Source organism: Protomyces lactucae-debilis (assembly GCF_002105105.1).
Source record: "Protomyces lactucae-debilis strain 12-1054 chromosome Unknown BCR37scaffold_11, whole genome shotgun sequence".
Lineage (NCBI taxonomy): Eukaryota > Fungi > Ascomycota > Taphrinomycetes > Taphrinales > Protomycetaceae > Protomyces > Protomyces lactucae-debilis.
Genome location: NW_024468003.1, coordinates 106,858 through 132,736, shown reverse-complemented (window position 1 = coordinate 132,736; position 25,879 = coordinate 106,858). Strand labels below are relative to the sequence as shown.

The following is a 25,879-nucleotide window of genomic DNA, read 5'->3' as shown; positions in this document are numbered from 1 at the left end:
AGCAGGCTAAGCTCAAGATTTTCCTATAAAGACCTCCACCCCTTACGAAGCCTTCTGCATCCAAGGCGACAAGACTTCACAACAGCCTAGTATTTCGCCTTTGTTGGTTTGTTTTGGACTGTACTAGCATCATTACTGATCTACAGGTTCAAACACAATTAGAATGCGCTTCAAGCAGCAGGATTTTGCTGTGGCTATGTTGGTTATGACCCTTGCAGAGGCAGAACAGTTCTGTTGGCTGCAAAAAGGACGAATTAGTAACTATAACAATCAAAACGATTGTCCGTTGTCAAAGCATTGTAAAGAGGCGACTGTGTCAGACCTATTCGGGGTTCGCATCGCATTCCCGTTGAGCCAAAAGTGACTAGTCCCTAGCGGACACCGCTGCAGCTCTTTGAACCCCGAATCCAAGGCCTCATCCAGGAGTCAGTGCTCATCAGGAGACACCCCCTGGACCCAACTTCGAATCCCGCAGAATCTCGAAGCTCATTTTATATCTAACACTTCACCCAGCTTCGAATTCCCGCAACAGCTATCCTGCAACCTCCTTGTGCGGTGATACTGTGCTTCGAAGCCTTTCCCATAAGTTCGTGTTCTGCCATCACTACGCAACGCCAGCGCAAGGCTCATAATCTGTCAGACCTATTCGGGGTTCGCATCGCATTCCCGTTGAGCCAAAAGTGACTAGTCCCTAGAGGACACCGCTGCAGCTCTTTGAACCCCGAATCCAAGGCCTCATCCAGGAGTCAGTGCTCATCAGGAGACACCTCCTGGACCCAACTTCGAATCCCGCAGAATCTCGAAGCTCATTTTATATCTAACAGACTGAACAGACAACGTTCCCTAATTCCACTGCATGTTATCCGATCCAGCACAAGAAGGACAAATGTAATGGCCCAGATTGGGACCCATGGTTTAAAGGCACGCTGTATTATGATCGCTGCAACGCGACCATGTGTCTACAGATGCAATACGATGTGGGCATCTTCTGCGATGACCTTGCAATTGATGAGACAGGCATTGACAAGGAAGAATCATTCTATGATGCCCCTCCTCGCATCCGTGGCTTTGTTGGATTTGAGGATACTTACTGTAGGTTCGCGCCCTGGGACCTGCTCGGCACCTGCACCACCTACCGTTGGTAAAGGCAAACATCAGTTTCAAGCTTTTCTTTGAGCTTGAGCCAGACCTCCTTTGCAAATGGAGCCTTGTCGCCAAGTTCTTTTTGTTTTTCCCTACACCGATTGCTCCATATCTAGAGACATTCAATGAGTTCAGCCAATTTGCCGTACTTCATCTTCCTTTGTGTGTATTTGTACTTTGTGGAAGTCCTGACATGTTCGCAGCACGCAGTGCCAGAGTGCATCAAGATATATGGCCTCTGTGCGCCATCTGAAGCGCAAGAACGGGATCAACGCGGCTGGCAATTGCAACACGGCAGGAAGACATGTCCTTGGCTCATCAATCAGCATGGGGAGGTTCAGACGGCTAGATTGTCATTGGTCTATACTACAGATGGAGTCTTCCTGGTAGAGTCTGAAATGCCTAGTCACTCTCTCTCTCTCTCTCTCTCTCTCTCTCTCTCTCGATCTACACATTGCTGTTTCTCGCTTGTCTCGCGGTGGCGGATGCCTTCTCGACAACAGACGACAATCGTGCATATCGAAGGACAACTTGCCAGTGCAAAGCTTGGGCAAGAATTGCTTCAGGTAGCGACCAAGCAAGCCGACCTTGGCAGTGCCATAATGCGTAAAGTTTTGCTGGAAGACGTATCATTGCCTAGTCTAAAGGTATTGAATTCAAAAAGAGTCTATCGAGTTTTACAGAGTCCATTGCGACTCCTTTTGAGCATCTGAAGCCTGCAAAGCACTTTCTTGTCCAGCTGTCCGTGCATCATACCGAACAAATGGCCTCAAGACCCGTTTCGCCTCAACGACACGTTTTGCTAGATTCTCCACAGATGCATCCGTAGCAACGAGTTGCCAGGCAAGATCAACGCCAAAGCGCTTGTCTATAGCATAGGCGATTCTCTTGGCGTATTTTTCAGCATCGTCTCCAAAGACAATCGCAGCATGCAGCGAGATGGGCAAGTCCAGGTCCTTTTCACTGCGAAGAATGGTTTGCACGAGCGAGAGCATGACAGCAGCGACTTCTTCGGCTGATGCTTCGTCTTTTGCCGGGTTGGTGGTCTCTTCAAGGCGCATGAGTGGATCAACGGCAATCTCAAAAGGTTGCGAGATAGCCAAAACATTGTGCTTACCATCGTGATGATAGCGAATCTCATAAGTACCCTCTGTCCAAGGTACCGTATCTGCCCTGAATTCAACCATACCAGCTTCATCCCCTTCTTCCAAGATATCAGCTTGGTGATCACCAAAGCTCTTGCTTTCGATAGCCGACCAGTGGCCTTGAGAAGCAACGCGCGTGACGTCTTTGGACAAGTTGTCTGTGACGCGATACACACCGATCCAGTCACGACGTGCATGGTTGAGTGGTGCTTGCCAACGCACACGAATGGGTTCTCCGAGCTGATAGACATTCGTCAAGGATGACGCTTCCGGATGTGCAACTGCAGCGGCACTCGGGACGAGTTCGAGCTTGAACTGCGATAGGTCGAGGTTATTCAAATTATCGGCGATTTTGGTGATGGTGATGCTATTTGAGTAGCGGTGTACGCGGACTTTGGATTCTTGAATGGCTTTGTCGAGTTGAGGTCTGGTGTGTGTGAAGAAGTCCTGGATGCTCTGTACGGCACGATCGAACAAGTGGTCGAACGTGCCTTCGACTTGCTCGACTGTGCGACGGACATGAGGGTGATCCACAACTGGCATGGATTTGAGTGATCGCTTGAAGCCTGCTTCTTTGCGAAGTTGACCGCCATACAATTTCTCCATGTGTGGCTTCTCAACAAAAGTGATGAAGCAAATGTTGATGATTTGTGCTTGTGCAGCCAATAGGATAACGCTCGTCGAATTGGCAAGAAGAGCGAAACCCCAAAAGCTGTAAACAATACGATCAGGATTGTTGAGATAGCGGTAGACACCTGTATATTGCAATCTTGGCTGAGCTGAATCAACAAAGAAGTCACCGAAGAAATAGCCAAATGTGCCAAGCACTTCGTGAATAGAGATGGACGTCCAAATGTGCATGGCAATCAGGGCGATACCAAGAATGTGACGGAGAAGACAGGTACTGTACTGCCAATTATCCGGAATGGAGTAGCTCTTGTATGCAGCAGAGAGGAAAGTGACATACATGACAGTCAAACTCAGCAGGTAAATATTCTTCCACTCTTGCCATGCGCGTTTTGGCGACTCGCCATACTTGACGAAGTGACGTGTCCAGACCTTTGCCTCGCTTTGTCCATTGAGAGACCAGAACAGTCCAAAGGTGTGCACGAAACGCCAGATCACGGCTTGTGCCGTCGCATAACGTGCATAGAGCCCCTGCTGTGGTGTAAACACGGCAAAAACGATACCGATAAAGACAATCAGGACTTGCGTGACGTCCGTCGATCGGAACAAGTCGAACATGCGCTCCACGGATCCCTCACCGCGCGGAGATGAGTCAGCTTCGCCAAAGGCACGTTCATTTGACATGAGCTCCTTCTTGAGTTCGTGTTTGGACTGGATCTTAAGGGTGCTCTTGGGCGAGTACGTCTTGCGGATGTGGGGCTCCTCCACTGTGTAGAGGAAGATGAATTGACTGATGTGCGCGATGATGGAGGTGAAGAGGACTGCATAGCTGCATGCGAGCAAAGAGATACCATAGTAGCCAGCATAGCCAAGCGAGTACATCGGATGCATGCAGAGCTCATACACTCCATCGAAAGTGAGGTCAGAGTCCAAGAGGCGATAAAAGAAATCTCCCCAGTACCAGGCGAAATCTTTGACGACGCGATTGGCGTCGAGTTTGACCCACAAGTTGAAGAGAACGAGGATCCAGCCAAATGTCCAACGAGCCGTGTGCATGACGATGCCGTGAGATTTCGGTACATAAGACCAGCTCACAGCCATGAGGACATAGGAGCAAAAGTCAAGCATGAGAATCAAGTCGACACCACGACGAAACAGCAACCAGGTCTGGTATTCGATGGGAGATTTCTCATAGTCAAAATCAGGACCCATCTTGTCAATGAGCTGTCGCCTCACGAATCGATAGAGCTTTGGATTCTTGGATGCGTCAAAGATACCGATATCGTGTGCCTTTTTGACAAGCCAGCCCATGTCGTTTTGCTTGACATTGGACTGCTGATGCAGAACAAAGCCAATGCCCAGGTTGTAGCTCAGACGCCAGAACGTGAATAGAGCAAGAAACAATGCCTTTCGAAGCCATCCAGAGGTCAGAAAGTACAGTCCAACGTGTGCCAAGATGGTGCCAACGATAAAGAGGTCCCACTCTGACTTTGGCTGCCGTGGATCCAGAATGGTGGAGACCATGTCGTGCGTTGTCGGCACCTCAAAGACTATCTAATCAGCACGTTCTCTTATGTATTCTTCGAATGGATAGACACACCTGCACCTGTTGCCGTGCGCCCGATGGTCTTTCGTTGCTTAAGCTTGCCTGCAGCCGATGAGCTCTCCGTTGGACTTGCTTGTCCGTTGGAGGAGACAGGGTTGCTGCCTATGGCCATACCTGGCCTGCTCTCTGGCTGCTTGTCCATCTCTCAGCAGTCTCTCTAGTCTGTGGGTCGCTGCAGTACCACACACACCACAATGCTGAGTGAAATTGAAGTGAATGCTTCTCTGTGTGAATCTCTGAGTCCTGTCGTCGCTGCACGTGTCGCCTGCTTCCGTCATTTTCAACCACAAAACCCATTCGTCCCTTCCTTAAGCTTCTTCTACCTTGCTCTCTGTCCTGCTCTACTGCTCAAACTCCGATAAGTGCAGGAAACAATCAGCTCTGAGTCCATTGAGCAGCCAGCAAACGGATCATGTCAGACTCGCTCGCCACAAAGATGCAGGTGGACGCGCTTGCAGGTGAAGAGCGCGCCATTGACGAATCACTCTACTCGCGCCAACTCTACGTCCTCGGCCATGAAGCAATGAAGCGCATGGCAAACAGTAATGTGCTGATTGTTGGAATGAAGGGACTTGGTGTAGAAATCGCAAAGAATGTCGCGCTAGCAGGTGTCAAGTCACTCACACTTTACGACCCAAATCCTGTCAAGATCGAGGATCTGTCGACACAATTCTTTCTGCGGCAAGGTGATGTTGGACAGCCACGGGCGACTGTTACACGCCCTAGATTGAGCGAGCTCAACTCATACGTTCCCATCAATGTTCTCGATGGCGACTTGACGACAGACAAGCTCGCACACTTCCAAGTGGTAGTCCTTACAGAGACAGCACTTGCAAAGCAAGTCGAAATCAACGACTTCACCCACAAGAATGGCATCTTCTTCATCTCAACAGACGTCAGAGGACTCTTTGGCAGTGTCTTTTGCGATTTCGGGCCGCAATTTTCTATTGTCGACCCAACAGGCGAAGCGCCCGTCTCTGGCATCGTCGCAGATATCAACGCGGAAGGCTTGGTGACTGCACTCGATGAGACGCGGCATGGACTCGCAGATGACGACTATGTGACATTCACAGAGGTCGAGGGACTCAATATCGGCACGGAGCCTCGCAAGGTCCAGGTCAAGGGCCCATACACATTTTCCATCGGCGATGTCTCTGGCTTGGGTCAATACACTCGCGGTGGAATCTTTACGCAAGCCAAAATGCCGAAAATTGTCGACTTCAAACCTCTCAGAGAACAACTCGCTGCGCCAGACTACCTCATCTCTGACTTTGCCAAATTTGATCGTCCCGCCCAGCTACATGTTGGTTTTCAGGCGCTGCATGAATTTGCAGAACAACACAATGGTCTCTTGCCACGTCCACGAAACGAGAGCGACGCAGCAGATGTTTGGCAAGCCGCACAACGTATCGCTGCTGCATCTTCAGAGAAACCCGAATTGGACGAGAAGCTGATCAAAGAGCTTTCTTACCAGGCACGAGGCGATGTCAGTCCTATGGTCGCTGTGTATGGTGGTATTGTTGCGCAAGAAGTGCTCAAGGCCATTTCAGGCAAATTCCACCCAATCATGCAGTTCATGTACTTTGACTCGCTCGAGTCACTTCCTACTTCTGTTGTATTGACGGAGCAAGAGTGTGCGCCCTTGGGCAGTCGGTATGATGGACAAATTGCAGTATTTGGCAAGACGTTCAATGACAAGATTGCCAATACCAAGGAGTTCTTGGTTGGTTCAGGTGCTATTGGATGTGAGATGCTCAAGAATTGGGCCATGATGGGACTTGGTAGCGGACCCAATGGTATCATCCATGTCACTGACATGGATACAATTGAAAAGTCCAATCTCAACCGACAATTCCTCTTCCGGCCCGCTGACGTGGGCAAGCTCAAGTCTGAGTGTGCTGCTACCGCAGTGGCAGAGATGAATCCAGATTTGAAGGGCAAGATTACTGCATACCGTGAGCGTGTTGGACAAGAGACTGAAGGTGTCTTTGGCGATGCCTTCTTTGATGGTCTCGATTCTGTCACGAATGCGCTGGACAATGTCGATGCACGCACGTATGTCGATCGTCGCTGCGTCTTCTTCAAGAAGTCCTTACTCGAGTCTGGCACGCTGGGCACCAAGGGAAACACACAAGTCGTCTTCCCTGCCTTGACGGAATCCTACTCTTCCTCACAAGATCCACCAGAAAAGTCTTTCCCCATGTGCACCATCAAGAACTTCCCAAACCAGATTGAACACACCATTGCTTGGGCGCGCAGTGAGTTTGAGGCATACTTCAAGGAGCCAGCGGACAATGTCAACATGTACCTCTCACAACCCAACTTTTTGGAGACAACGTTGAAGCAGGCGGGCGACCAAAAGCAAATTCTTGAGACCATCAAGGCATACCTTGTGTCCGCCAAACCTCTCACCTTTGAGGAATGTATTGCTTGGGCGCGTCTCGAGTTTGAAAAGACGTACAACAACAACATTCAGCAACTACTGTATCGTTTCCCCAAGGATTCATTGACCTCTACTGGCACACCCTTCTGGTCTGGTCCGAAACGTGCACCGACACCGTTGTCATTCGATGCTGCAGAGCCAACGCACATGGGCTATGTCATTGCAGCAGCCAACTTGCATGCCTTCAACTTTGGCATCAAAGGCACCAACGACATGGCAGTGTATAAGAAAGTGCTGGACGGCTTGATTGTTCCCGAGTTCTCACCTCGCGATGGTGTGGCGATTCAAGTGAATGATTCAGATCCTGACCCAAACGCAGCTGGTGAGGTGGATGCCGATGTCCTTGCCAATCTGGCGAATGACTTGCCACCGCCTTCCTCTGTGGCTGGACTTCGCTTACAGCCTGTTGAATTCGAGAAGGATGATGATACAAACTATCACATTGATTTCATCACTGCGGCATCCAACTTGCGTGCCATGAATTATGGCATTGCGACAGCAGACAACCACAAGACAAAGTTCATCGCTGGCAAGATCATCCCTGCTATTGCAACAACCACCGCAGCAACCACTGGATTCGTCTGTCTCGAGCTCTACAAAATTATCGATGGCAAGCAACAGCTGGAGGACTACAAGAATGGATTCATTAATCTGGCGCTACCCTTCTTTGGTTTCAGCGAACCCGTCAGTAGCCCCAAGTCCAACTACAATGGCGTTGAATTTGACAAGATTTGGGATAGGTTTGACGTGCAAGCCAGTATGACATTGCAGCAACTGTTGGATCTCTTTAGCCAGCAACATGGGCTTGATATCACCATGCTATCGAGTGGAACATCGCTTCTATACGCGAGCTTCTTCCCGCAGAAGAAATTAGCGGAGCGGTATGCACTCTCGCTCGATCAACTCGTTGAGTTTGTTAGCAAGAAGCCTGTGCCGAGTCACGCAAAGAATTTCATCTTGGAGATTTGCTGTGATGACAAGAATGAGGAAGATGTGGAAGTGCCTTTCATTTGTGCGCATCTTTAGTGATGGTTTCAACGGTTGATACACGAAGCGTAGTCTTGCAGATAGAAATGCATACAGATTTTGAAGGAAGCTAGGTCAGCTCTGGCGAGCACAAATCTTTCTTCCTCTTCTACAGCAAGGGTAACGATAAATCAATTCATGACTGATGCCAGGGACAGACTCTTCTGTCGAGCATGACCCTCCTCTGTATGTCCGTCCTTCGTCTCCGTTACACTCACATTCGTCGAATCCTTTTCCAGTGACTCAGCCGGCTTCCTGGCAGCAGCGGCAGCTGTTGCGCCTGCCCAATCAAAGCCCGGATCCAGGAACGACAATGGCTTCTTCTCTTCTCTTCTCTCCTGCGCCGTGTTGACTTCTTGTGTGTTGACAAAAGCCTGCTTTTGAGCCTGGATCTGCTGATGTTGGTGAAAGTATGGATGCGTATGACTATACCGAGTCTGCCCACTCGGCATTGTGAAGGGCGATAATTGTGAGTAGAAGCCTTGCTGCTGTGAGGCAAGCCAGCCGGCTTCTTTGCGAAAGACAGCGACTAGGTACGGGAACGTTGACGCTGACATGTTCCCTAGACAGAGCGATAGCGTTGTTGCAAGTCGTCCGCCCGTTGCTTGCCGAAGTGTCAAACCAGCCTGTCGGACTGGATACGGTCGTGGCCCTGCAGCCGTCAACTCGACTGTGTTGTAAGCGGCCAATGCGTCTTGTAATGCCCGAGGATGGAGCTGTTGCGCTATCTTGGGTTGTACACCCAACAAGTCCGCAGCATCTTGCGTCAAGGCTTGTTGCAATGTATGCAGATGATGCAGATCATCGTCCCTTGTCAATTGTGTCAGCGACCTATGCACAAGATCATCAGTAGTCGTCTCTAGCCACGAAGCAATGTCATTAGTCGCTCGAATGATCACCAAATCCATAGATAGAATGAGAGCAGCTGTGACGGGTCGCGCAACACTGGGTGCAACTTCATAGTTGCCCATCCCAGGCATATAGCTGTTTTCTGAGACAGAGCTCCGGCGTTCGTGCCAGCCTGGTGTCACAGCAGCGCTCTCAAAGGATATGGGCGGCGTGATACCACCACCTGGCTGCATACCAAACCTCAGATCAGTGCTCAATGAACGAGGTTGGAGATCAATGTGATTCGGACGCTCGGCAAATTTGCCTTCTATGCCTAGGGACGGACCTCGCTTTGGAGACACATCTGTCGTCTGAACAGCTGCTGCTGGGACAGATGTCTGGAAGTGATTCAAGGAGTCAAGCGGTGGTCCAGCTTTCGATGCAACCGTGTCCTTGATACGCGGTCGCCCACGACGCTTGTGGGCCACATCAATGCATTGGTCCTCCTTTTCTAGATTGACACAGCGTTTGCATGGTCTGCTTGTCTATAGTGACATGGTTAGCACCTGATCTGTACCTGTCAGTCAGTCTGTGTGACATCTGTGACGTCTTTGTAAGTAGCCTTCTGAATTCTTGGGTGCGCTCGTTTTTTTGACGCGCTCGGCTCCACAGTCGTCATCGCTTCCTGCAGCTCCGAAGCGAGTTGCCGTCCATGAATTTGCCGCGAGCCCAGGAAAAATAAAAGAAAGACCCGACTAGTGCCAAGGCTTGATGACGGAACAAGCGTACAGGCCGGCCGATTGAGCCATCGTTCTCGAAAGTCTCCGAAGACTGATCATAGAGTCGTAGACACAGAGAGACACAGAGACGCGGCCGACGATCGACGTTTGACGTCGACAACGACACACAGAGCTGACCAAAGATTCTGGGGAAAGAACTTACCTCACATGCCAGATGCGCGCGCTTGCAAGGATAGCAGGCCGTTGAGACGTGTGCCTTGTTGCGACGACGAGTGGTCTCCTTCTTCTTGATTGCCGGCCTATCTGAGCCTTGACCAAAGCCGGAGTCTGTGCTGCAGATACTCTCCTTTGATCCACGCCTTGATCCACTTCCTTCGTTGCTCATACCAGGAAGGTCCGCTGATGATGTGGATCCTGCAGTAGATAGTCGATCCTGTCTCTCAGGTTGGGAGCTTATCGCAGAGATGCTTGATCGTGCTGACCCTTGCTGACTGTCGCCATTCTCATCTGCTGCAACTGCGTCGTCCTCGCGACATGCTGCTAGCAACGAGCGGCTCGGCGCTGGTCCTGCAGCATGCAGCTCATCCATAGCGGGCGACAGCGAGTCGTGAAGAAAGGGTATGGTTCAGGTCAGGCGCTCACTGGCGAAAGGGAGGTCTATATTGGCGGAGTGGGCGACTGTGGGCCGTGCGGAAGATTTCCATGACGGTGAAAAGTGCGGCACATCTTGCAGCTTGTGGGTTACCTAAAAAGGTGATAGCGGCCTGATAGGTGATGCCCTTTGCCCACCTTTCAAGGCCTTACAAATTGGCATGGGCATGTCATCGGAGCTAGCGCGTATGTAGCAGCTGAGCCAAGGCCCAAGGGTCAAGACTGCCAGTGAAGGATCCTCGTATAGAGCGAGACATGAAAGTCTGATGATGAGACCTTCAAACTTCAAAGTCATGCTCCCGGGCTCAGTCATGCAAGTGCGATTGCTGACTTCAGAGTCCAGACTGCAGCTGGCGTGCCCGTGCGCGTCTTCGGGAAATACTTTGCAGCTGGCTCGGTTATTGCGCCGAATGGGGAAGTCGCATTGAGACGTCGGTGGCTGTCAATTGCGCGTGTGCCTGACCCGGCCTTCAACATCAAGACTCAAGAGTCGTCCCGCTAAGTATCATGGCGTAGCCGCGTAAGGGCCTGAATAACAGCTTGCAGCGATTTTGTGTCCACAGTAGCTCGACAGTAAACTCAGAAGCATACTAAAGCTATCAAGAGAGTGACGCCCTGATGGTAATTATGAACATCAAAAAAATGTACATTGTAATAACGAGTCTCTCCCTACATACACCATATGTTGTCGGCACCTCATAGCAATGACGGCACGACTGTCAACGACTCTCTGTGCTCTTGCCATACCTCTGCAAGCACATCGGCAAAGTGTGTGCAAAATACAATGCGCAAATCCTGCCTAACATTCTCCGGCAAATCTGCAACAGCATCCTTCTTGTTCTTTGCAGGAAGCAAGATGGTCTTAATACCGGCTCGATGTGCTGCAAGAACCTTCTCCTTGACTCCACCAATAGGTAGGACATTGCCTCGAAGCGTAATCTCACCAGTCATGGCGATATGAGGCGGAACCGGACGTTTCAGGAACAAGGACGTCAGCGCCAAGGTCATTGCTACACCGGCAGAGGGTCCATCCTTGGGCGTCGCACCAGCAGGAGCGTGAATGTGTACTGCACGATTCTTCATGATATCCGTCTCTGGCGTCGTCGCGCCTGGAATACCCATCTTGAACGCATTCGCACGTACATAGGAAAGAGCGATGTGTGCACTTTCCTTGATGACATCGCCGAGGCTACCCGTGAGCTGCAGGCTACCTGACTTACCGGGCATCTCAATGGCTTCGAGAAAGAGCAACCCACCATTACCACTGCCCATGTACGCGAGTCCAGTGACAACACCAGGTTTGACAACAGTCTCTGCAAGCTCTGCCTCAAACTTTTGCAGCCCCAAAATCTTCTCAACGTCTGCAGAGGTCACGACAGGGTCAAACGTCTTGTCATCATCCTTTGATTCGGCAAACTCGACCGCTTTGTAGCGGCAAATAGCGCCAATTTCCCGTTCAAGGTTGCGGACACCTGCTTCGCGCGTGTACTCTGTTGCAATCTTCAAGATAATCTCTTCAGCAATGCGTATCTGAGCTGGCGTCAATCCATTCATACGGGCTTGTTTTGGAATGAGATGACGTTCAGCGATAGACTTCTTCTCCAAAAAGGTGTAGCCTGGCAAGCTAATGGTCTCCATACGATCTAGCAGTGGCGCTGGAATCGTGTCAAGGGAATTGGCCGTAGCAATGAAAAGAACTTTGCTCAGATCAATAGGAATTGCCATGTAGTGATCGTTAAAGCTGTGATTCTGTTCAGGATCCAAGACTTCGAGCATAGCGGCTGATGGATCGCCGTGATGGCTATTACTGCTCATCTTGTCAATCTCATCCAGCAAGATGACTGGATCGCAACAGCCCACCTTCTTGAGCGCTTGTACAATTAAGCCAGGCATAGCGCCGACATAAGTCCGCCTGTGCCCACGAATCTCGGCTTCATCGCGCACGCCACCGAGTGAGATGCGATGGAATTTACGACCGAGCGCTTTTGCGAGTGATTGCGCGATGGATGTTTTGCCAGTGCCTGGCGGGCCTTGTAGCAGGAGGATGGGCGCTTTGACGGTATTGGACATGCTCGTGTGGGTTGACTGAGATGGAATGTGTTGGATGGTGATTGCGTAAGTGTCCGTGGTCGTTGCGAATTGTGGGGACGAGATCTGGCAGCAGCGACATTTCTAGAAGCTATACACAAAGTAGTGCTGCTTGAGACTATGTCCTTCGGAGGCTCGCTCTGGCTTGTGCCAGCAAAGGAATCTAAACTAGAGCATATCTTGAAACAAGCCATTCAGCTGCTTTCAGAGAATGGAGATCAATGGGGCGAGACTGTAACCTCCAGCTTCCCTCCTCATATGACCATCACGTCGAGTGTCTCTCCAGACTTGATGACTTCACCCTCGAAAGAGGCCAGAGCAGAAGAACGTATTGCTCCAACTGATCTCAAGGTGGCTCAAGTTGTTTATGGTTCAAAGTTCTTGTATGACCGGAGACCTCTGTTCTTCTGCTAATATTCAGTAAGCGCATCTACATCAGGCTTGAAAGAACCATGTGGCTGCTCGAATTTGTTCAGTGTATGCGGAAGGCTGCTGTCAGCGAATCTGATGCGCAGTTAAAGGACTTTATGGCTGCATTTGAGCCCCATTTGAGTCTTGCTTATGCTTCGGCTTTTAAGGACGAGTCCCAAGCACGGCGTCTTTTACAAGATGCGCGCATCGAAGAGCAACTCAGTCAGCTTGACCTTGCTAAAGAACTCTGTCAAGTTGTCCTAATGGATACGCGCTCATGTGATGGCCCGCCCTCGACAACGATTCCTGATTCTTGGTTTGCTTGCGACATGCCAGCTGAGCTTAAGGAAGTACTTGAGATGTTCCGTGCCCAAGAGTAGGCTGGCAGGCTTTCAGGCTCCTCTTCCTGCTCCGTAAAGTACAACAGTGCCAGATCAAGGCGCATAACAGCATCAGCCACCTGGCCCCTCAACGCTGCAAGTCTTGTACCGGCGTCTTTGCTCATTTGCCAGCATGGCTCATTGCACAATATCTGCTTCACCTGACGCGCTTCATTGGCCCAAATCTCCTTTGCAATGACAGCGTCATTTCCAATGACCTCCTTGAGCATGTCAAAGGCGAGAATATTGGCACGCTGGATGTGGACCGCGGTGGCAATTGCTTTCTGTCAGCAACAATCTCATTTGAGCAAGGCTTACGCATTTTCTCCCGCAAGATCTTTGCTTCGATCTCGGAGTTTCTTGTTTGGTTGCCAACATGGTTGGATCTGTAGCGAGAGACCCTATCACGAGCACTCAGCATGCTGTTCGCCCACACATCCTTGTACTTGTATTGCAAGTCAAACAAGGGCTGAAGAACTACTGTTACGATGTACGCAGTGCATACCTCGTCCAAATACTGCTGTATAGCTCGAGCGAGCCGAATTTGCTTTGAAGAACTCCTGTTTGTCAAGAGACATGCACGCAGATGATAATCGAGCAAGTACATCATGTCTTCGTCGCGAGCTACAGCTTCAACAGTGGCCTCAGTACCGAGTCGTTGCAAGAGCACGATGCAGTCTTCTTCGCGACACCAGGCTGTTGTATCATTCCAGCGAGGTCCGAGATGCCGTGCTAAACATTCCACGAATTCTTGCTGGTTGGCGTCTGTGAGCAGTGACCGAAGACTGTCAATTGAGTCAAGTTTCTTCTCTTGGTTGGTGACATAGTCCTTGACGGCAATTTCAATCAGAACTGCCGCATCATCCGCAATGATACTTCTCAAGAACCTGAACATATAGTCATTGGAATCGCCCCACCATGTCTCTATATACAGTTGTACAGCCTCAAACAAACTGTGTCCCGACTCACGCCCTCATGATGTGTTTGGTGTTTCAGCCCTGTCCCCATCTGAATGTGCGTGCGACCACTTCGAAAAAGTTGGCGGCCAAACGCATCGACGAGGTCATTAAAGAAGCGCATATAGGTCGACTTGGCATAGAGGCCATACTTCAGGAATAATTGGGTCGCAGCAATGAGTGGTAGGCGATTCAAACCGAAAAAGACGCGGGAGCAAAAGCTCGTTATTCGCAAAGCGGCCGAGGAAGACTTGGCGAAGCTGCAGGAGCGCATTGATGCCTTTGATCCGGAAGACCTTGCGGCCTTGGCAGATATCAACAGTTTTGAGGATCTGCCTCTGTCGCATAATTCAATACAAGGCCTCAAAGCTGCTCATTTTACAAAACTCACAGACATTCAAAAGCGTGCGATACCGTTGATCCTGAAGGGCAGGGATGTGCTGGGTGCTGCGCGAACCGGCAGTGGCAAGACTTTGGCTTTCCTCGTACCCATGCTCGAACATCTATTTCGCTCCAATTGGACGCAATATGATGGTCTTGGGGCTCTAGTCATTTCACCGACTCGCGAACTGGCGTTACAAATCTTTGAAGTGCTGCGCAAGATTGGACGTACACATGGCTTCTCTGCTGGTCTGGTCATTGGCGGCAAGGACTTGAAGGAAGAAGCCGATCGAATGCTCAAGATGAACATCTTGGTCTGCACGCCTGGCAGAATCTTGCAGCACATGGACCAGACTGCTGGCTTTCAAGCTGACAACTTGCAAATGCTTATTCTTGATGAGGCAGATCGCATCCTAGATATGGGATTCCGGAAAACACTGGATGCAATTGTAGACAATCTGCCACCCTCTCGTCAAACTCTACTTTTCAGTGCGACTCAGACGAAATCTGTCAAGGATCTTGCTCGACTCTCACTCAAGAACCCAGAGTATGTCTCTGTTCACGAGTCATCAGACAGTGCGACACCAGCATCTCTCCAGCAAAGCTACGTCCTTGTCAACTTACCAGAAAAGCTCGACACACTCTACGCTTTTATGAAGACGCACTTGAAATGCAAAGCTATTGTTTTCATGTCCACTGGAAAGCAAGTTCGGTTTGCCTATGAAACCTTTCGTCATCTACATCCCGGGGTGCCGCTCATCCACTTACACGGCAAGCAAAAGCAAATGTCGCGCGCGGAGATCACTGCTCGATTCGCCGCTTCCAAGCACTGCTACCTCTTCTGTACGGATATCGTCGCACGTGGTCTAGATTTCCCTTCTGTGGATTGGGTGATTCAGTTGGATGTACCCGAAGATGCGGATACCTATATTCATCGCGTTGGCAGGACTGCGCGGTATGAGAAAGGTGGCAAAGCACTCCTCATGCTTCTTCCAAGCGAAGAGGGAGCCTTCTTGGCCCGCCTCAAGAAGCGAAAGGTGGTCGTGGATAAGCTCAATATCAAGCAGAACAAGAAGCAGAGTATTGTCTCACAGCTACAGCACATGTGCTTCAAAGATCCAGAAATCAAGTATCTCGGACAAAAGGCATTTGTGTCATATGTGCGGAGTGTCAACTTGCACAAGGACAAGGATGTCTTCAAGGTCGATCAGTTACCGGTTGAAGAATTTGCCGCAAGTCTCGGCCTGCCTGGTGCACCACGAATCAAATTCTTGTCTTCGAAAGAGGTCAAGGCAAAGAAGAATGCAACCCTCAAACCAGAATCAGAGAGTGAGGGAGGTTCTGAAGGTAGCGGGCCAGATACCGAATCAGGTTCAGAGAGTGATACGGCTAGTGAGGCGCCTGCAAGCAAGACAGAAGCGCCGAAAAAGGTGACAAAAACGAAGTATGACCGCATGTTTGAGCGTCGCAACCAGGATATCTTGTCGGAGCACTACACGAAACTTGTTGAGCATGATGGGACAACTACAATTGATCAGGAAACTGCAGATGCAGATGAGGATGATGCATTCATGAAGATCAAGCGCGCTGATCATGCACTGGAAGCTGGTGAAGGCAACGAAGGACCCCAACTTGCTCTGGCGGGAGATGCTCCTTCAGAGACATTCAAGCCAGATTCAAAGCGTAAAGCCAAAGAAGCACTGTCAAAGAAGGCTATGCTCAAATATAAACCACTCGGAACGAAGCTGGTCTTTGACGACGAGGGAGACGCGCACCCCATGTACGAAATGCAGACGGAAGAAGCCTTCAGGGCTCTCGGCCCTTCACAACAGCAGATCGACGAGTTTTTGAAGAAGCAAGGAGAGCTCTTGCAATCCGTGGATGTGGACGACAAGGTGGAGGCAAAGGACAAGAAACGTGATAAACGAAGAAAGCAGCTTGAGCGAGCCAAGCAACTCGCGGAAGAGGCTGCGAGCGACGACAGTGACCAAGAAGTGGTTCTGGCACCATACTCCGATGATGACGGTTCGGCAGATGCGGCGTCTATGGATGAAGAAGTTGGCGGTAAGCGTAAAAAGTGGTTCCAGGAGTATGACGACAAAGCAGAAGAAGAAGCAGCATCAAAGCGGCGCAAGTTGGGCAATGTCGTTGAAGTTGCCGAGCCTCAGACTCTTGCTGCACAGGAAGAACTGGCTCTACAGCTGCTGGGTCGTTCATAGTTTAGCAGGACTTTATAAGTGCATCGCTGTGTTCTATGGGCTGTATAAGTCTTTCACCCTCACTGAAACGTTGAGAGACAACGCAGCAAAGAGTCTGGTCAGACGACACAAGCAAAGACTCCAGCGGCATGCAGGCGCAAGCTTCAGGGAGACCTCGTGCCAACAAATTTACAAATAGTTTAACTGCCCCTGAATGGAGATTTAGACTTCCGAGGTATAAATTGTTCAGGTGCTGTGTTCAGCAGACTACAGATACTGACTACACATCAGAATGGGCTACTCTATTGGTAAACTACTACATATGGCCAACAAGTGCTGATTAAGCAGGACGCACAAGAGGACGAACTGCAAAGCACTCTCCCAGAGGCAGTCTTGCAAGTCTCAAGCTCAACATGGTGCCTGCAACCAGGCCGTAAGTACCGCACTCTGCCTCTATTGGTACTGATCAGACGAAGCGCCTTATCTAGTGAACTGTATGCGCAGCCAGCGCAAGAGACAATCAAAGGCCACTCCAGATCGGGCAGCAACGTATCCGGCAGGGGGAGTCGACGCAGCAGACTGCGCCACAGCATACAAGAATATGAGGCCGATGCCGCAGAAGAGACTTGGCGGGCGCTTGTTCGCTCACTCGTCCAAGCCGTACAACTGCGCTTTTCACAAGGTCTGACTGAGTTTGTCATTATGCTGGAACGGTCGGCAGACTTTCAGGACTTGTCGGAGGCGCAGTTGCAGCTCTTTGCTGACAAGCAGACATCTGAGCGAATCGTTTTACAGTGCCAGCGAAAGCTGCGAAAGAAGAGCATCATGCCACAATTCAAGCTCGTCTTTAGTGCAAGCCAAAGCGTTGTCGGGATTGAATGTCATTTGCCTGTCGATGCACTCAAGCCAGGTGTGTGTCAAGCGCTAGACACATTGAGAGAAGAAGCAAGGACGCTTGAAGACATCGAATCGTTGAGCCTGGGCGCAGAGAAACAATGATGGGCGAGGAACGAACGTAATGACGGCAGTGGTGAAACGTGGGTGCCAATGTCGAGAGTAATCATCCTAAAACTTTGATCTTCTTCTTCATCTTCTTCTTTGGAGGATCATTACCTGCACTTTGTCCAGTAAACTTTCTCCAATCTCCAACACGCTCGTCGCGAGTATTTTCCCAGCGCTGATCTGCCTCGCGTTTTCGCTTTCGAGCAAGTTCTTGCGCTTCCTCTTCTTGACGTTGTCGACCTTCTTCAGCCATCTGTATGACTCGCTTACGGCGACGAGCAAGCTCATCTTCAATCAGCACATCACGCGACTTGTCACGCAGCTCTTCATAGAACGCTGGTGAGGTCAAATCTGGATGATGGATGGTCCAGCCTTTCTCGTCAATCAGCATTCTGCGTGCAGTAGCAATCGCACTATCGAGTTGCTCACGGGTTTTATCATCCATTAGTTCGCCTTCTGCCTTCTTGAGTCTGTCAAACGCCTCTTGAATGGTTAGCTTGTGGCATAGATGCATGTGAACTGACCTGGAGCGCGCTCGTTCTTTGTTTTATCTGGATGTATCAGAAGTGACTTTGATCGAAATGTTTTCCTTATTTCAGCAGTGGTACAGCCTGGCAGGATACCCATGACAGCGTAAGCGTCCAGTCGAAAGGCGCTGAGGATCCTATCAATCTCTCGGTCCTTGGCGAATTCGGCGTCCTCTTGCTTGAGGACTTGGTCTATGTCATCCGCTGCTCCCATACTGCCCGATGCACCGTACTTAAGCGCAGAAGCTTGCCTTGTAGTCCTCGAGTAGCGCTAGAAGAAGTGGTGTAGTGCGTGGTCGCAGAACAAACAACGCGCACACCAAGCAGCACAGACCACAACACTTTGGTACAACGCTCACTTGACTTGCTTTGCTCAATTGTTGTCAGGCTTCAGCTTGGAGACCAAGGCGTACCAAACCCTTGCTACTAGCTCGCGGCCATGGAGGCTGCTTCTGCCTCTACAGCACAGGGAGCTAGATCGCCGCGGCTCACAAGACCGCCGAATAATGCGTCTCAATCGTCGCTGACCTCGTTCACAAGCTATTTTGGGGCTACTTCACATGTGAGGGACCAGCATACTATGCCAAGCACAAGCTCAGCAGATTTAGACCCAATTTCGCTGATACAAAAATCGTTTGTGCCTCATATACCTGTGGTGGCATCAGATGATGCAAACGAGCTAGCACAACGCAAGGGCTTCCACAGCTTCTTCGATATGCTGCGTCCCTTTGGACAAAAGGTCGAGGGCAAGGTGTCTGTGCGAGATACCAATGGGCAGCTCAATACGATCTCGGACTTCAACGTCAACTTCACCGAATTAGGCCCTGCATTCGACATGCTTCATTATGGTCAAAGCGATCTCGATAGGCCAGGAACGAGACCAAAGGCGCAATATATGCCAGGAGGTGATCTTGTCGCCTTGGAACGCCAAATAGAGGCCGAAATGACACGAGCAGGCGAGTCAATAGAGCAATTTGAGGGCCAGGACGCCTCTGCTTCAACCGGCTCGAGCCAGTACTACGCGTCTTTCATCCAAAGTCTGCTCTCTGGACTACTCACAAGTCCGCATGAAACCTTTGCACATCCCGTCGCGAGCTGCATTGCCATCTCATCGCACAACGATACACCCATTCAGACATTAGTAGCCCTCTACAAGTCTGGCAGCGAGAAGCTTCCAAGCTTTGTTGACAAGGAGTTTCTCCGATATTATGTGCTGGTCCATGACGAGGACGAGCACTCACTAGATGATTCTCTGCAGCTCTTTGAAAAGATGAAGCGCAGTTTTGGCAACCACTGTCATATGCTTCGCTTATCGTCCTCAAAAGTCACTCGCGAGAATCCACAGGTATCGCTTGTCCCAGCAATTGAGCGTCGCTCTGCTCCCGAACATCTTCGTAATAAGTGGCAATCTGGTCGCAATAACAGCTTCATCAATAATGCGCCACAGGAAGATACGACAATTATCGACCAAGACCACTTTCTGCCAGATGTGGACTTTGCCGCTATGCAAGCTCTTGTTCGAGACATGACTGTATCTTCTATCGCGCCATACATGGAACGCTGTATCTTTCATTGGAACGATCAAGTAGCTGGACCTCGTCGCGGCCTCGCTGGTCGATTCTTCAAAGCTGGACGCAGTATCTTTGGCGCCTCACGGACGGCGACTCCAGCGACTGGCAATGGCAATTACGACTCACAGACCTCGTCGTACCCACCCACCACACCAGAGGCCCAACTCCGTCGATTGGCCGATTTTGCATTCATGCTACGTGACTGGAAACTCGCGAATAACGTCTATGACATGCTTAGGAAGGATTACTCCAATGATAAAGCATGGCGGCATCATGCTGGTGCACAGGAAATGTACATCATCTCCTTACTGCTCATCAACCAACCCATCACCACCAAAGTTCGCGTTGATACTATCGATCCAACACTCGACGCTGCCATGTACTCGTACCTGTCGAGATGCTCCTCACCTTACTCTGCGCTTCGAGCAATTTTGCTGACTGCAGAGTTACTGCGGATACGACCGCATGGTGCAAAAGATGATGCTGCACGTTACATCATGCGCGCTATGGACTCTCAAATTTGTGGTGAGATGACACGTGCATTATTGGTAGAGCGTGTTGCTACTTGTTTTGCAACAGGTGAGGGTGCTGTTCCATTTGCAGCGCGAACGCATTGGTCTGGTTCAAGACAACGCAAAGCTGCCTTTTGGCGCATCTTAGCGGCTGAGCATTGGTCAACGATTGGTAAATATCGATTGGCAAGAGTAGCACTGGAAGAAGCCCTGATGGTGTATGGAAATACAGAATTGCAAAGTTGGGTAGCGATTCAGGGGACTATCAAGATGCTGAAGACGGAGACTGGCTTGACGTCTGAATTCTTGCTCACACCTGCACAAGCTGAGGTGACTGCTAGAAATAGCGCAGCACGCAAAGAAAAGGTCAAGTCGCCCTTGTCAGTTGAGCAAGATAGTGCTGCGCTTGATGACGGAGATGCTCTGCCGGAAGGTATGGAGAAGGTTGAGATCGACAGTCCTGTGCCTGCTCTACAGGGAGAGCCTGCCTCAGAATCTAAACATGTGCCCAGCGCGGCAAATGTCGAGATGCACAACTCGCCAGCAAAAGAGCAGACAATCTCAGAGACAGAGGCATTGGCGGAAGTTGCTTCCAAAAGTGACGAACATGGAGCCGCGCCTTCAATATGACACACATGCAATTCTCACCCGCTATGAATATATAGTCGCTTAGCTAGTAGGCTCTAGACAGATCTACAGCAGAGTGATCTGTCAACGGCTGTCAAAATTGCAACCAGGAGCTCGGTGGTGCCGTTTTTTAAGTGCCAAGATCGTGTCTCAAGATTGGTCTTTGAAATTTAAGGTTTCGTTCCGCAATTAATGCATTAGCGCGTGAATGGCGACGTGTTTGAAGGGAAGTCACAGATACTTTATCTTGATGGCTGCGAAGGATAAGCAGTGCCAAGTGAGTCAAGTGACCGAATCAAGGCTTCAAGCTGCTCGATTCAATGGGTTGCAGGACGAATGCAGGTACGACGGAGACGGTGCTTGTGCTGCCGGACCGGCAAATTCAGATCGACACACGCTTTCGAGCCTTGGTCTTCTTACTTAAAGCTCCTGGACGACCAGGTCGGCCTGGCGACGGCCCTGTTGGCACTCAGCTATTCAGTCAACAGCCTTAAAAAGCCGACGAGATACAGCACGTCGTTGTGTAGGTAAAGTCATGTCACCTCATGGGCGGTTCCTAGCATGCTCTATGTCGTCCAGTGAAGTGGTTAGTCAAGCTGTCGTGTCAGGATCATGATGGTGATTTCCCGAGGCAAGCTAGTTGCAGGGCAAGCACTGTCGAGCGTTACTACTAGCAGCAGTTGATCCGACCATGGGGTGTCTGCTGTTATAGGCGAAGCATGTAGAAGTTCATACAGATTGATTGCTAGCCGGCGATGCTGCAGCTGATCGGCGACCGTTGGATGTTATTGCCAGAAGTCTATCGCTATGCCAGATAGATCTCTCACAGTCTGCCTGATGGTGGCTTCCCTGCGCCTGGCCCGGTGTGCAGGGAGGGCGAAAAGAGCCAAAAAGACCTAAAATGCGCTGCCACATGTGCAATCGCTACCTGGCTCACATTTCCCCGTCCATCAGGCCGACAATGACCTTCAGGGGATCGCCAGCAGCGATGCTGGCAGAAAAACATTTCTTCACTATTCTACACATTGATATACCACAAGAGGGACAACGTACTGCTGTCGACAGAGTCTATCAGCTCGACGTCAAAGAGACCTTGCTGCGCTGAAGCGGATCTCAATGCGAGTCTCTTGGCGACTTTGCTGCGCTGCGAGTCTCCTGGCAGGCCGGAGCGCGTATGCGCAGACATCCACACGAGACGGAGAGGCAACTTCAGTGGCGAATGTGCCAACCGTGCAGGATGCAACTGTCGCGGCGCAGCCATCAGGCGTCACGGTCGAAGGTCTGCCAGACCCTTCTAAGTGCAATTATACAGACAACGATTTGTACTGCTTCCCGACAGCAGGTGCCTTTGTTCGGATGACGGGCTGGACCCGCTTCTTTTACAACAAAAACTATGGTCTGTTGAAGAATGTTGCGCTGGTCGATGTCACCATGTACTTTGCAACCAATGACGCACCTGCAGCGACATGGATCGGTGTTGGCAATACCGGCGATATCCCCATCAATGTCAATATCTCTTGGTTCACATCGACATTGGCACCTGTTGCAACACAGCAACCCGGCGTGCGCGGTGTCGCGGACCCATACTATTTCTACGTGCGGCCCAATAGTGCAGTCTACAATGCACTACCGACTGTATCCAGTAAAGGTCCGACTTTCTATGCCGTGCAAACACCGAGAGTGCTTGCAGCCGCTGGGATTAGCAGAACCACAGGTTCTCAAGATCCATCCTCTGCGGCTGCTTCTCAGACGGCAGCACCAACGGCTGGGAACACAGCTACCTCTGGACTCGGCACCAACACCACTCAAAGTAATGGCGGTTCCAACAACCTCAGCCCCGGTGCCATAGCCGGTATCGTGATTGGCGCCATTGCACTCGTTGTGGCACTTGGGTTACTCGCCTTCATCATTCTCTTGATCCTGCGTCGTGAACGACACTGGAAGCGTGAAAAAGAAGCACTCCAAGACCAAGCGAGAAAGGACCGTGACGAGAAAGCGATGGCATTGGGTAAATCCAGACCGTATGGACCAGCTTTGACAGATGCTGAGTTGGAAGTCGCTGGTCTGACTATCGCAGCACCATCGAGGGATACCACTCCTCATCCATTCCGATTTCCGGGTCAATATCCATACATTGAGCGTGTTGGAGGCAGCAGACCACGACCACAGCGCATCAAGTCGAATCAGGGAGACTACTCATTCACGAGCGGTGACCGGAGTATCGACACAAGTGCCGAGTCTTCACCTGCTGCGATCATTCAAACGAATCCCTTCAGTTACGCTCGGACCGGATCCGAGTCGGAACATCGCAACTCGCACGCTCCCTTGTCCCCCGGCAATGCTGGATACATCAATGAGGAGAAACCTCCAGTGACAGCAGACTCTGAAACAACTTGGATGGCTTCAGAGTATACGCCGAGCCAATTGGCGAGAAAACCGAGTATCATGTCTGTTTCTGACAATGTTGCACGAGCAAGCAAGGCAAAGCTTGTCGATGTCAAGGATCATCGTCCACCGCCACTGCCAACAGAAGGCAATGACGCAGAGTCGCCCTTTGCCGACTCGCAAATTTCGCCACGCTCACCAGAGTTTCCTGGAAGCTCATGAATTCACTTTGTACACCATTCAATATATGAATATTTAATCCAAAGCTTTTCACATCTTTAGACTAACCCCTTTGTGCAGTACCACGGCTCAAGTGTGCGATAGCAGCCTTTTGCGCATCATGCACCGCAGTGACAATGGGCCTTCCATTTGCAAATGCAGCAATGAGTGAGCCGGTGAACGTATCTCCAGCACCTGTATCGCTTTCGTGACCTCCCACAGTTTCAGGCGTGGCATAGTACATGATGTCCACTGCACAATCATGGCCTTGTATGTGCAGGCCCAAATCAGTCTTGCCCTTGCTTTGCACGCCATCGGAGAGATGAAGCGACAACACACCTTGCTTGCCAAGCGTCACGTAAATGTTGGGCATGAGTGGCAATAGCTGAATACATTGCTGCAATACGCCACTCTCGAGCATGTCGCTATCGGATCCAGATTTGCGCTGAATTCGTCTGGCGAGGTGTTCCATTTGTGAGCGTTGCTCAGACATGATATTCATAGCATTGATAACTGTCCACCAAGACGCCGTCTCAAAGTATCCCGTTGCTTTTGCAGCATCAAACAAACTTTTGAGCTCGTGGATGTTGGGTGTGACCATATCGATCATCGACTCTGGAAAGACTGTTAACTTCTCGTCAGTACTGAATGCGATGGCAGACTTAGCAATTGATGTTGGCTCGAAACAGACCTGAATCTGTTGATCTTTCGCTGCTCTCAAGGCACTGAAAAACGTCTCCGAGCTGAGATTCGCATCAATGATGGCCCAACCGCCTTTCTGTCCTTGCAGAGCTTGATTGATAGATCCAGAAGAAATTATGCGAAGGATGTCCATATCCGCAACAGCAGTGACCAATTCTCCACCAGCTTGAATATTGGTGTACGAAGCGGTTCTGCCAGTCTCTGAAACATGTGTGAACGATGTATCGATGCGATGAACTTTCAATTGTTCAAGAGCAAATGTGCCGTCAGTATCGTTGCCTACGGCGGTCACGAGTCTGACTGGTTGGCCAGCTTGACGCACTGCACGAGCCATGTTTGCAGCGACGCCACCAAGTGAACGCGTAGTCTTGCCTGGATTAGATGTGTGCAGGAGTGAAGCCACACCGCCTGTCGGCTTTGGTACTGAACAGGTGATGTCTACAGCGACGCCACCAATTGCAAGAACTTGAACAGATTCTTCGGGTTGCTGAATGAATGTCGCCTCTTCGTTCTCCATAAGAGCTTCAGCGAAGGAGCTGCCGTTAAAGTCTACGGCACCAATGGACCGGCCATCCTCGAGCTCAAAAAGACTGTCTGCAATTGCTCTGGACTCGGTCTTGTCAAACAATGTCGCTGGTTCAGTAGTCGACGTGGGCCCATTTTCGAGGTCGGCAAGGTGCACCGCGATTTGAGCGCCGACCCGAGCATTCTCCATCACAAGAGCAATATTGGCCTCCAGGGACCTGCCCTTCGTTGCTTCTGATACTGCAGCCAGTAGGAAAGGTGTACTGTCCTTGCCGCGAATGCCTTGCGCATCGGCATCTTGGACCGCCTTTTGGATGACGGAGTCCATCATCTTGCCATCCAGTCCAGCCTTCTCTGGGATCGGAACACATACGAGGACTGCGCTTTCGAGTTTAAGACTTTGGTTTGCTGCAATGATACTGGCCGCATGCTCAGGCGACGGTGACATTTGAGGAGACTTGATTCCAGAATCTCTCGAATAGAACGCAGGCAGATTCTTTTGCCCAACGGTTGTGACAGTGACTCCCATAGTCTCGAGGTATTCTAGTGTTCTTGGAATATCAAGGATGGCTTTAGGACCAGCACAGACAACAGCGACGTCGTTTCTTGAAAGTTCGTTCAAGTCATTAGAGATATCCATTGTCGACTCGGCATTGCGATGAACACCACCGATTCCACCCGTCACAAACACCTTGATGCCTGCTCTTTTTGCCAATATCATGGTTGCACTCACAGTTGTTCCGCCGACGGCTTTATCAGCGAGAATGGTGGCTAGATCACGTCTCGAGACTTTTCTCGCAGCTTGACCCGTCGATGCAAGTAACTCGAGATCTGCGTCTTGTAGACCAACGTGCGCTTTACCATTCAGGATTGCGATCGTAGCAGGCGTTGCGCCGTGTTGACGAATGACGGACTCCACTTGACGCGCCATGTTGAGATTTTGCGGATAGGCCATACCATGCGTGATAATGGTACTTTCCAAGCAGACGACGGGCTTCTTGGCAGCTAAGGCACGTTTGACATCTGGTGAAAGGACAAGGCTGGAATAGTAGCGAGACTTTTGAGCTGAGCATCTCTGCAGGAATCTGGTTACAGGGTAAACCAAATTTACATTAGTTCTCCTAGTGCAGAACATTGTAGCAGATTGAGCTGATGACAAGGTTTACAGGCCCATGCATGTCATGAG

General features: G+C 50.5%; 13 protein-coding genes across 13 annotated transcripts; 6 read left to right on the top strand and 7 right to left on the bottom strand.

Moving 5' to 3' along the window:
• Positions 1-352: 352 nt before the first annotated feature.
• On the bottom strand, positions 353-858 carry BCR37DRAFT_380189 (uncharacterized protein; the record flags this gene model as incomplete). The annotated part of the gene is given in 3 exon segments (XM_040869442.1): positions 353-485; positions 505-625; positions 854-858. 3 exon segments carry the CDS (start codon positions 856-858, stop codon positions 372-374), a joined length of 240 nt encoding a protein of 79 aa, XP_040724755.1. The 3' UTR covers positions 353-371.
• Positions 859-1,759: 901 nt separating this feature from the next.
• BCR37DRAFT_380185 (phospholipid methyltransferase-domain-containing protein) lies at positions 1,760-4,829 on the bottom strand. The gene has a single exon (XM_040869441.1). It carries the CDS (start codon positions 4,437-4,439, stop codon positions 1,821-1,823), a length of 2,619 nt encoding a protein of 872 aa, XP_040724754.1. The 5' UTR covers positions 4,440-4,829; the 3' UTR covers positions 1,760-1,820.
• On the top strand, positions 4,821-8,240 carry BCR37DRAFT_380184 (uncharacterized protein). Its single transcript, XM_040869440.1, has one exon. The coding sequence runs from the start codon at positions 4,934-4,936 to the stop codon at positions 7,988-7,990; it is 3,057 nt and encodes a 1,018-aa protein (XP_040724753.1). The 5' UTR covers positions 4,821-4,933; the 3' UTR covers positions 7,991-8,240.
• On the bottom strand, positions 8,098-10,332 carry BCR37DRAFT_42157 (uncharacterized protein). The gene is made up of 3 exons (XM_040872290.1): positions 9,761-10,332; positions 8,596-9,363; positions 8,098-8,501 (listed from the first exon to the last, which is right to left on the bottom strand). The coding sequence occupies exons 1-3, from the start codon at positions 10,145-10,147 to the stop codon at positions 8,205-8,207; spliced, it is 1,452 nt and encodes a 483-aa protein (XP_040724752.1). The 5' UTR covers positions 10,148-10,332; the 3' UTR covers positions 8,098-8,204.
• Positions 10,333-10,905: 573 nt separating this feature from the next.
• BCR37DRAFT_387665 (Lon protease C-terminal proteolytic domain-containing protein) lies at positions 10,906-12,279 on the bottom strand (the record flags this gene model as incomplete). Its single annotated transcript, XM_040870553.1, has 1 exon — positions 10,906-12,279. The coding sequence occupies one exon, from the start codon at positions 12,277-12,279 to the stop codon at positions 10,906-10,908; it is 1,374 nt and encodes a 457-aa protein (XP_040724751.1).
• Positions 12,280-12,417: 138 nt separating this feature from the next.
• On the top strand, positions 12,418-13,088 carry BCR37DRAFT_393249 (cyclic phosphodiesterase-like protein-domain-containing protein; the record flags this gene model as incomplete). The annotated part of the gene is made up of 2 exons (XM_040871280.1): positions 12,418-12,680; positions 12,719-13,088. 2 exons carry the CDS (start codon positions 12,418-12,420, stop codon positions 13,086-13,088), a joined length of 633 nt encoding a protein of 210 aa, XP_040724750.1.
• An 88-nt stretch (positions 13,089-13,176) lies between these two features.
• Positions 13,177-13,983, bottom strand: BCR37DRAFT_393248 (uncharacterized protein; the record flags this gene model as incomplete). Its single annotated transcript, XM_040871279.1, has 3 exons — positions 13,177-13,208; positions 13,255-13,368; positions 13,407-13,983. 3 exons carry the CDS (start codon positions 13,981-13,983, stop codon positions 13,177-13,179), a joined length of 723 nt encoding a protein of 240 aa, XP_040724749.1.
• A 166-nt stretch (positions 13,984-14,149) lies between these two features.
• BCR37DRAFT_380178 (P-loop containing nucleoside triphosphate hydrolase protein) lies at positions 14,150-16,766 on the top strand. The gene has a single exon (XM_040869439.1). The coding sequence runs from the start codon at positions 14,221-14,223 to the stop codon at positions 16,642-16,644; it is 2,424 nt and encodes an 807-aa protein (XP_040724748.1). The 5' UTR covers positions 14,150-14,220; the 3' UTR covers positions 16,645-16,766.
• A 149-nt stretch (positions 16,767-16,915) lies between these two features.
• Positions 16,916-17,622, top strand: BCR37DRAFT_393246 (uncharacterized protein; the record flags this gene model as incomplete). Its single annotated transcript, XM_040871278.1, has 3 exons — positions 16,916-16,931; positions 16,972-17,056; positions 17,112-17,622. The coding sequence occupies 3 exons, from the start codon at positions 16,916-16,918 to the stop codon at positions 17,620-17,622; spliced, it is 612 nt and encodes a 203-aa protein (XP_040724747.1).
• Positions 17,623-17,683: 61 nt separating this feature from the next.
• On the bottom strand, positions 17,684-18,446 carry BCR37DRAFT_368392 (uncharacterized protein; the record flags this gene model as incomplete). The annotated part of the gene is made up of 2 exons (XM_040868304.1): positions 18,150-18,446; positions 17,684-18,108 (listed from the first exon to the last, which is right to left on the bottom strand). Exons 1-2 carry the CDS (start codon positions 18,364-18,366, stop codon positions 17,684-17,686), a joined length of 642 nt encoding a protein of 213 aa, XP_040724746.1. The 5' UTR covers positions 18,367-18,446.
• Positions 18,410-20,979, top strand: BCR37DRAFT_380176 (ER-golgi trafficking TRAPP I complex 85 kDa subunit-domain-containing protein). Its single transcript, XM_040869438.1, has one exon. It carries the CDS (start codon positions 18,592-18,594, stop codon positions 20,863-20,865), a length of 2,274 nt encoding a protein of 757 aa, XP_040724745.1. The 5' UTR covers positions 18,410-18,591; the 3' UTR covers positions 20,866-20,979.
• Positions 20,980-21,978: 999 nt separating this feature from the next.
• On the top strand, positions 21,979-23,469 carry BCR37DRAFT_393243 (uncharacterized protein; the record flags this gene model as incomplete). The annotated part of the gene is made up of 1 exon (XM_040871277.1): positions 21,979-23,469. The coding sequence occupies one exon, from the start codon at positions 21,979-21,981 to the stop codon at positions 23,467-23,469; it is 1,491 nt and encodes a 496-aa protein (XP_040724744.1).
• A 61-nt stretch (positions 23,470-23,530) lies between these two features.
• On the bottom strand, positions 23,531-25,828 carry BCR37DRAFT_348225 (Indigoidine synthase A like protein-domain-containing protein; the record flags this gene model as incomplete). Its single annotated transcript, XM_040867833.1, has 2 exons — positions 23,531-24,704; positions 24,819-25,828. The coding sequence occupies 2 exons, from the start codon at positions 25,826-25,828 to the stop codon at positions 23,531-23,533; spliced, it is 2,184 nt and encodes a 727-aa protein (XP_040724743.1).
• Positions 25,829-25,879: the final 51 nt, after the last annotated feature.

Coding starts and splice junctions, on each gene's coding strand:
- BCR37DRAFT_380176 (XM_040869438.1), top strand. CDS start 18,592: ATGGAGGCTGCTTCTGCCTCTACAGCACAGGGAGCTAGATCGCCGCGG.
- BCR37DRAFT_42157 (XM_040872290.1), bottom strand. CDS start 10,147: ATGGATGAGCTGCATGCTGCAGGACCAGCGCCGAGCCGCTCGTTGCTA. Junction 9,364..9,760: donor GCGCGCATCTGGCATGTGAG/GTAAGTTCTTTC, acceptor ATGTCACTATAG/ACAAGCAGACCATGCAAACG. Junction 8,502..8,595: donor CTGGTTTGACACTTCGGCAA/GCAACGGGCGGA, acceptor TCTTTCGCAAAG/AAGCCGGCTGGCTTGCCTCA.
- BCR37DRAFT_380184 (XM_040869440.1), top strand. CDS start 4,934: ATGTCAGACTCGCTCGCCACAAAGATGCAGGTGGACGCGCTTGCAGGT.
- BCR37DRAFT_380178 (XM_040869439.1), top strand. CDS start 14,221: ATGAGTGGTAGGCGATTCAAACCGAAAAAGACGCGGGAGCAAAAGCTC.
- BCR37DRAFT_380185 (XM_040869441.1), bottom strand. CDS start 4,439: ATGGTCTCCACCATTCTGGATCCACGGCAGCCAAAGTCAGAGTGGGAC.